Below are 9,331 nucleotides of genomic sequence, written 5' to 3' on the forward strand. Positions count from 1 at the left end.
AATGCAACATTATTCAACTGCTCTAAGCTAAGTTCACGTCATAAATTCTAGGTTGCTGTTTCGATCGGGTTCCTTAGAATAATCAAGGTGTTGAAATTGGCATGGTTTGAAAGTGAAACGCGAAATTCACTATTTAGAGTTCCCAATATAATCAATCATCTATTAGTACACGCTACTTCATTTAATTATTCAGTCTTCATCTTCCTTTTGTTGTTCGTTCCTAATCCTGCACCTCAAGTAATATTTTCTCATCTTAGCTAGGTAGCTAGGAAGAATGAAGGCTGTGCCTCTTGAGCCTTTCATTTTCATTCTGTTTGTGATCTCAACCACTGTTCCAACTTGTCTCTGTGAGGATGATAGTCGTTACACGACCTGTAGTAACGCTTTCAGGTGCGGAAGTAGTGTCACAAATCTCAAGTACCCATTCTGGGGAGGAAACAGAGATAAGTATTGTGGTTCACAGGAGCTCACATGCGAAGAGAATGTCCCCAAGATAACCATCCATGACATCAAATATCGTATTCTTCATTGGGATGATGCAAAGACACTCACAGTTGCTAGGGACGATTGGAGTAACATCTGTGTGGCGGGTGGTTACAAGAACATCACATTTGATAATACTCCCTTTCAATATGATTCTGATGTGCTTTTTAACTTGACGCTGTATTATGAGTGCCCTTCAAGTTCAAACCCCAATAGCATCACGAATCCCTATAGTACTGGCTGTGGAAATGATGTCTACTACACTTTCGGACCTTTCCCTTATTCGTATACTGGGCCATGCAAGATTGTGGTCATTCCTATTTCTCAAAACATCACTTCACTTGTGTCTGCCGATTCCAATGCAATAATAAACACAGCACTGAATGACGGTTTTGGATTGGAGTGGACGGGAAATCAGGATCAGTGCAAAACTTGTACTGATTCTGATGGAGAGTGTGGCTTCGATGCTGCAAAATTCCAATGTTTCTGCAAGGATGGACCTCAAAATGCTTCGTGTCCACACTCAGGTATGCTTGCTAGCTTGATGATTTCAAAAAAACCCTTTTGCCTGTTTCCATTTCGAGTTTAGTTGATAAACATGGATTCTTTGTGATTGAAGAATCCGTGTTATATTATCAGCTTATAACTGCAAAACAACCTTTTTGCTAACGGAGGCATCAGTATGGACTTTTAAAGTCCAACATAATTAATAAATGATCGAGTTCTTTAAGTATGCCAACAAATGTTCGATAATCTAACGGTGTTTATTGAGAAGGCTTTGTTGAGAGAGATAAACTCACTTTGGTGATCTATCTCAAAAGGAAATATTTTTGACTATCGATTTGAAAATATCCTTGATGCAACCAAAAAAAAATGACTTTATGGGTTACTTTATCACACCAACCCAAGGGAATGAGAGATGAACACCCATGGAACAAAATTGGGGTGTTAGACATTTTAGAGCAAATTATTTGGCTTGTCAATGGTGCCGATTAACTGTTACATTCATTTTTCCCCTAAACACCTTACCACCTGAAGAGGACTGGGTCAAAAATTGCTCGCTTGCAATAGAACCAAAGTCATGTTACTGTTTTGACTTTCATGTACGTATAACATTTCAAACTCCTGATAAGTTCTGTTGACCATTTCCCAAGTAGTTCTTCACCAAACCATCAAGTTTATTCTCTTGCTAAAGTCACGCTCACGCCTCCTTCTGTCATCCTCGCGTTTTCACATATATGTAGGTCTAAACTTCATTAATTCTTTGATTTGGCTTATGTGGCTTGATTTTTGGCACCATCAGTAAATTAGAAACTTCTTGTGCTTAAAATCCTGGGAACTTAGCCTCCAATATATTTTTCATTTTCTTCCATGGTTAACACGTGCCACACCTCTTTTGACTTTTAATGTATTCATGATTCACGAGTAAGCTTGAGTGGTTTAGAGTAGTTAGACATGAAGTTGGGCCATTAGTAGCCTGAGCTGTTAGACACTGAGCACCAACCCTTTTATTTTCTTTAACGTTTTCTAAGGGTTAGGTAATACCGATTCAAACTGATATAAGCATATTTTGTGCCCCGGTCAATGATTAATAGGTGACCTAAATTTACATTTGCATCAATGATGCACTTGAAAACTCACCAAGCACATGTTAACTACAATTGTAATCTCCCTCTTCCCTTTATCTATCTCTGTCTCTCTTCTCTACCAAGCTATTTGTCTGAAAATGCAACTTCTTCCAACCATCTTTTTCTCATTCTTGGTCATAGCCATCATCCTAAATCAAATTCCAACATCGTCTAGTGCTGATGATGTGCATTATCTGAGATGCAGTTCTTCATTTCAATGTGCAAATCTCAAAAATCTGAGTTATCCTTTCTGGGGATCTAGTAGACCACAATACTGTGGCCACCCTGCATTTAAGCTACAATGCACAGGTGAAGTAGCAATGATTACCATTATGTCAGAGAGTTACAAACTTCTTGAAGTCAATCACTCTGATCATAGACTCAGAGTTGTAAGAAATGATTACTGGAACAGCACTTGTCCAACTAGCCTCAGGAACATCACTTTAGGTTGCACTTTCTTTGATTATGGTTCAGATTCTCAGAACCTGTCTCTCTACTATGATTGTCCAACCCCTCCATTTCCTCAGCCAGGTAGCTTTTCCCCTCGGTTTAATTGCAGTGTAAATGCAACTCAAATGATTAACTATTTTGTGGTGGAGAGCATGCTTGAAAATGCTGAGTCAAGTGAAATACTTGGAGCATGCAAATCTAGAGTCGCTGTTCCAATTTTGGAGTCAGAAGCTGAAGTTCTAGAAACAAATTCAACAGTGGAAAATCTTAAGGTCGCTGTTGATAATGGTTTTAACGTGGAGTGGAATGCAAACAATAGTTTGTGTGATGAATGCCAAAACTCTGGTGGCCATTGTGGTTATAACCCAAGCTCAAGTCAATTTGCTTGCTATTGCAAGGATGGATCTTTTCCATCTTCATGTAAATCAGGTGAGTAACTGTAAAGTATTATTATCTGTTACTGATGAGAGATTTAGCATTCTAGGAATCTCTAATCAATCTGTTGCTACTTTAGTCAACTTCAACCTATATTTATAAAAATCTCAAGTTTTTTTAACTTGCCACTCCTTACCTTTAGAGAAGTGTATCCGTAGATTCACGGAAGCCTTTTAAAAACTTACCCCCCAGCTTCATAGGAAACATTAATTTGTATATGAGTGCTTCTAATGTGTATTTTCTGCTATTTAACATGGGTGGAAAGTGGGTAAGAACTTCCCTGTTGTGAATAGGATCAGCAATAACAATAATAATGATAGGTTTTTTTTAGGAATATCTGGGTATGACTGCTTCTTCTAGATGTAAATTTTTTTATTTTTCCCTTCTTTTGTTTTGCTTGTCAATGACTTCCTTGCAGCATTGCTGCATCACCTTTCTTGGAAAATATTGCAGATAGAAAGGTGGATATTAGGTAGTAGTAAGTAACATTCAACAGTGTTAACACATTTTTCCTTCTTTAAAATATTTGTTGCCTTCTTTGACTGCAATTAGACTTATCTTTCCATTTTATGGGGTCCAGTAACTCGATTACATATTGTCTGTTCAAAAATGTATTTCCGTCTAGGAAACTGATCAATAGTCTGCTTAAAATTCTTGCGTTGCCATTTTAAATTCAAAACTCAAATCTAGGGACAATTCTCCTGTTTTGGAATTGTAGTTGGTAGTTAGATTTAGACCCTATACCAAACACAAACCAATTTCGAGATTTTGGTAGTTCTTATCAAATATCTACAACTAATTATTGTTTCCTGACTTAGGATCTGTATTTTTGTTTGCTAATGCAAAATATGTACAAATTCCTTTTTGTGGGTTAAACTTAAAACTCTAAATTGCAAAATGTGACAAGATGTCACCTCCTAGAGTTGTAGAAAAAGAAAACCTGGGTTTGTCTAGAATTGGAGGACTTCAAAGCTAAATATTTTTTTTCACCCAGCCAGCAAAGAGTTCAAAAGAGAAAAGCAATTTCAGGCAAAAATAGGAGATAATATTTGTGAAACGTAAATATGGCCCCTGATATTTTATAGGTCAATAAATTCTAGTTATAAGTCTTATCTAAACAAAATTTTTGGGAATGGCACTAAATGCCACCCACTTATCACCTTAATTACAATCATTCAGTGTTGTTTCACCTGTTTTGAGTAATTACTTAAATTAACTAATATTTTAAGATTTTTTTAAATAAGCAATTCTTTCCCTTGAAATAAAATATTCCAAACATGTATGTTTGGCTTTTATAAGAAAAATCATGCATATTAAGGTAGTAAATAAAGAAGGTTGAATTCGTGTGTTGTTCATAGAAATATTACTTGCTCAGCAAAGACGGAATGTTTATTCTTTTCCAAAACGTGTTATGGGTTAAGAAATAAGTGCTTCATGGGTGGGAACTACTAGTAGAAGACATGCTTGAACAATGACACAGGTGAAAATCTTGACTGATGACTAATCCTGAGATCACCGATGAAATGGTCTTGGTTGGGAAACTCAAAACCATTACCCATTTATGCTGCTCCTCTTTTTTTTTTCTTCCTATTTCCATGTTATCTCTTGTCTATCCTTTGACATCTCAATTTCTGGAGAAAATAAATCGCATGAAGCTCCGTGCGTAAATCATTTAGTAACCACACTCTTTTATCCATTTCCTGAGACTGAAACATTACCATTGATGACATAAATCAATTTTAATAATCTCAAGTTCAAGTCCCGCACCTAAACTCACCTGCCACTGCCAGCCATTGCAATTGAAATTGAATACATATGTTTTGTCACATCATGTTATGAGATGCCACCACACATGTGATTCTTTAACTAATATATATCCACGCCACGCCACAGGCCCACAGCACTTCCTCCATCTGAACCAGACAAAACTTCCAAAATCCAAACCATATGTAATCAATGTACCATTGGTTGAAACCTTTCAGTCATTGTTCTAGATTTTCAACAGCCACCATTCAACCTTAGTACCATACTATATTATACGACTATTTGTATTTTGACCATAATAAACCAATGCCCCTCAATTTTATATACGCATGCCTCACCATCATCCCAACAAAATAATTTCCATTTTTCTTTTTTGGGGTATAGACAACATTAGCAGACAATAATGTTCGCATCAGATAGATAAAAAATTCTCCTTCTATCCATGTGCTCGTAAAATAATTTCCATTTACGCCAACCTATTATTTTAAGAAAAATAATAGCCTATTTTTTCTTATTTAATGTGCAAAACAAGAAAAATAAAATACGCATTATTCGGCTGCAGGCTGCTATTGCCAAAACCCAGAACTCTGAATTTATAATTTTCTCTTTCACACCTCGTCAAAGTCCAAGTCAAATAAATTCATCTTCCTGGTTTTTTTCTTCTCTATCCACAGAACCCTAGTTCACACTACAAACCAACAACATTTTTATGGCATAAACCTTAAACAAACAAACAAACCTCAACGAGTGAACAACAAACTATGTTGTCCCTCTTGTCCACCACCACCATCATAACCATCCTCATCCTCTCTCTCCACCACACAACATCGTTGCCACCCCATGCAACACTCTCTACCTGCCACGTCACCACCTTCAACTGCGGCACCATCACCAACCTCTCCTACCCTTTCACCGGCGGTGACCGCCCCTCCTTCTGCGGGCCACCACAGTTCCGTTTAAACTGCCAAAACGGCGTCGTCCCCGAGTTGAACATCTCATCAGTGAGTTACCGAGTCATTCGTGTCAACTCAGCGGCTCAAACACTCACCTTAGCTAGAGTAGACCTTTGGAACGAGACATGCATGCATGTGTACGTTAACTCAACTTTCGATGTCCCCATCTTTAGCTACGATTCGGGGAACCAGAACCTTACCTTGTTTTACGAGTGCTTACCCTCTTCAGCGTTCTCCAAACCGCCAGAAAATTTGTTTCACTGCGAGAGAAACGGGAATAAGAATAACTCTTATTCTTTGGTTGGTCCGTTACCTTTGGACCCGATTCTTGGCGTTGTTGAGTGCGATGAACGTGTTGAGGTGGCGATTCTTGAAGAGCAGGCTGAGAGGCTCGTGAGTAACCGGTCTTTGCTTGGGGAGGTTTTGATGAAGGGGTTTAATGTGAAGTATACGGATCCTTATGACAGTGAGTGCGATGAGTGTCGTGGCCATGGAGGCCAGTGTGGGTTTGATGATGATAACAATGAACACATTTGTATTTGTGGGGATCAGTTGTGTCCATCTTCAGGTATTCAAGCTTTTCTTTGGGTTAATTATCTCTTTATAATAGTACAAGTAAATATTTTTTTTTAATTCAACGCAAAGGCTATTTAAAGTTGTTTCAACTCAGAATTAATTCTGGACTCAAAATCAACATGAGGGTAAGTATGAGACTAAACATATAACATTTATCAAAAAAATTAAATCACGTTAAGTGGTATTTTCATTTGATTTTAGATGACTCAATGTTGAACCAAACACCCACTTATACAAGTACGAAACAGTTGACCACAAAAGTGTGTAAATCACTCGGTTCTAGTTCTCTTTTGGTGAAAATTTTGGTTATGATTCTTACGGTTATATGGATGATTTATTTGTGTTGTATGACTAAGTGGCTGCTCTTTTGGTTGGAAAGGCTCCTAGTTTTGCACGCCAAGCAAAGCAGGGTTTGAACTTTGAGTAAATTAATTGGTGGTCCACGGATCGCAGTGAGTGGAATTGCCACTTGTTTTTAGGATTTAACTTCATTACTTTATCTTTATTTTAAGCAATCATGATCAGAATTTCAGAATGGAGTTGGGTAGATGAGTTGTGCACTCGTGCTCGAAGAAATTCACTAGTTAAATACAGAGTTGAAGCTTTTACTTCAATATCCTAAAGTTCACTAATTGCTTTTAGAGAAAATTACCATGTGGTTTAATTTAATTTAATTTATAGTACACTCGAACCATATAGAGTGGATGGCTCTTTCTTTCCTTCATATTTTCTATTTTCTCCATTTCTTCCATTTCATATTAAAGTTAAACCATACAGTTTGGTATTTCCTTTTACAAGTAAAGAAAGTCATCCACACAACATGTTATGTTCCTGAGTTCTGTTCAAACAGTTCTACTTTTGTAGCCATGCTTGCTTTTGGTATATGTATGTAATTCTTATTCCACGTTAGATATGTTTCACAGACTTGCATCTTGCATATTTGTGCCTATGTTGTTTTCATTCCAACCAGAATCACCTTGACAGTTTCTAACTTTCTCTGGGGTAAAGTAAATTATTCTGTTAATGAACTAATGAATGGTTCGCTTTTATTTTGTGCATTTTTAATAAGGAAATCCAATGGTTATCACTTTCTCCTGCAACTTAATTTTCAGTTATAATTACTGGTTCACTGTCTATCCAATCGGTTATGGGAGAAATGAGGCTTTATTATCTTCCTATTAATATCTGGAACTGAGACTTGTTGACTGCCTTTTCTTTACACCCCTCTTCTATCCTTATTTGATTCCTTTTGTTTGACATTTTTTGCTTGTTTGGAATATTGCAGGTAAATCTAACAAAGGTGTTTCAATAGGTACCTTTTTTTCGTTAATGTTTTGGTACATATTTAAATACTTCCATTTTGTTAATAGAAATTTATTAATGTCTACTATTTGATATTGTCGTCAGGTGCTGGTGTAGGAGGAGCTGTAATCCTTGTTGTCATTCTTGGATGTGTGTTCTTTATGATGAAAAGAAGGAGAAAAATTGCGTATAATAAATCAAGAAGTGGGGACCTTTTCATGGCTCCTTCAAGTGCAGACACTTTTACATCTACAACGATCACGTCTCAAACTCAAAGTGTCTCTTCTTACCAATCTTCCAAGTCTAACATAGTGCCTCCCAGGAGTTACTACTTTGGTGTCCAGGTCTTTACCTATGAAGAACTAGAGGAAGCTACCAAAAACTTTGACACTTCTAGAGAACTTGGCGAGGGAGGTTTTGGCACTGTTTACCTAGGTAAAAACCAAGATAACTCCCTCTGTAATAATTTCTGCCAATTTCTCACACATTGATTGTTTTTCTTGAACAATCTTCTGTTTGTTAATCAGGTGAACTCAAAGATGGGCGTACAGTTGCGGTGAAACGCCTTTATGAAAGCAACTTCAAACGTATGGAACAGTTCATGAATGAAGTTGAGATTCTAGCCCGTATAAGGCACAAGAACCTTGTGACACTCTATGGATGCACCTCTAGACACAGCAGAGAACTTCTCCTTGTTTATGAGTTCATACCTAATGGAACAGTGGCTGATCATCTTCAAGGGGAAAGATCAAAATCAAATCTACTCCCTTGGCCTATAAGGTTGAACATTGCAGTCGAAACAGCCGAGGCTCTAGCCTACCTACATTCAAAAGATGTCATACACCGTGATGTTAAAACCAACAACATTCTCCTGGATGACAAATTTTGCGTCAAGGTTGCAGATTTTGGTCTCTCAAGGTTGTTCCCAAACCATGTCACTCATGTATCAACAGCTCCACAGGGAACACCTGGTTATGTTGATCCTGAGTATTACCGGTGCTACCAACTCACTGATAAAAGTGATGTTTATAGCTTTGGAGTGGTCTTGATTGAGCTCATATCATCATTGCAAGCTGTGGACATCAACCGACATCGCAATGATGTGAACTTAGCAAACATGGCTGTCAATAAGATTCAGAACCAGGAACTGCATGAGTTGGTTGATCCTTATCTTGGGTTTGAAAGGGATCATGCTATGAGGAGGATGACAACAGCAGTGGCAGAATTGGCCTTTAGGTGTTTGCAGCAGGAAAGAGAGATGAGACCCTCAATGGATGAGGTGGTGGATGTCTTGAGAGGGATCAAGAGTGGTGATCTTGGTGAAGGGAAAGATGTAGAAGTATTGGAAATTAGGACAGATGAAGTTAGACTTTTGAAGAAGGTTCCTTCCTCAGTTTCACCAGATTCAGTTGTTGATAAATGGGTCAGTGGCTCCTCTGTATCTAACTCCTCATAGATTCTAAGATTTCCTTTTCTTTTGGTGAAGATCTAGATTAGATAGTAAAACTACTGTTACTGTACTCGTGTCAATGAGCTAGTTTAGAAGTCATAGCCTTCACATCTCTATTTTCTCCAAAAGCATCTGATTTGTAATTTTATTTGCGGCTTGTTTGTTATGATGATAATAGTAGTTATGACGTGAATTCATTGTTGATTCAAAAAATGTAATACGCATAGGGGAGAGAAAAATAATATATATTTGTGGTGTAAATATTCATACATATGTTACTCGTTTTGATA

The 9,331-nt window shown here is 37.4% G+C and overlaps 1 protein-coding gene across 3 annotated transcripts; it reads left to right on the forward strand.

Annotated features, from left to right (window-relative positions):
- The first annotated feature begins 58 nt into the window (after positions 1-58).
- Positions 59-9,331, forward strand: LOC109801872 (LEAF RUST 10 DISEASE-RESISTANCE LOCUS RECEPTOR-LIKE PROTEIN KINASE-like 1.4). 3 transcript variants are annotated; one of them, XM_083073203.1, is made up of 4 exons: positions 59-1,010; positions 7,575-7,601; positions 7,697-8,026; positions 8,119-9,331. In XM_083073203.1, exons 1-4 carry the CDS (start codon positions 275-277, stop codon positions 9,045-9,047), a joined length of 2,022 nt encoding a protein of 673 aa, XP_082929329.1. In that variant the 5' UTR covers positions 59-274; the 3' UTR covers positions 9,048-9,331. The 3 variants fall into 3 exon arrangements, with proteins under 3 accessions (XP_082929329.1, XP_082929328.1, XP_020218609.3); XM_083073202.1 differs by lacking the exon at positions 59-1,010 and adding an exon at positions 1,034-2,990; XM_020363020.3 differs by lacking the exon at positions 59-1,010 and adding an exon at positions 3,012-6,281.

Source organism: Cajanus cajan, chromosome 4 (genome assembly GCF_000230855.2).
Source record: "Cajanus cajan strain Asha chromosome 4, NIPB_CcT2T_4, whole genome shotgun sequence".
NCBI lineage: Eukaryota > Viridiplantae > Streptophyta > Magnoliopsida > Fabales > Fabaceae > Cajanus > Cajanus cajan.

What these genes read in the sequence shown, in the direction of transcription:
- LOC109801872 (XM_083073202.1), top strand. Translation starts at nt 2,132, where the DNA reads ATGTTAACTACAATTGTAATCTCCCTCTTCCCTTTATCTATCTCTGTC. An exon ending in TCCATCTTCATGTAAATCAG is followed by an intron (nt 2,991 to 7,574) that starts GTGAGTAACTGT and finishes GGAATATTGCAG; the next exon opens with GTAAATCTAACAAAGGTGTT. An exon ending in TAACAAAGGTGTTTCAATAG is followed by an intron (nt 7,602 to 7,696) that starts GTACCTTTTTTT and finishes TATTGTCGTCAG; the next exon opens with GTGCTGGTGTAGGAGGAGCT.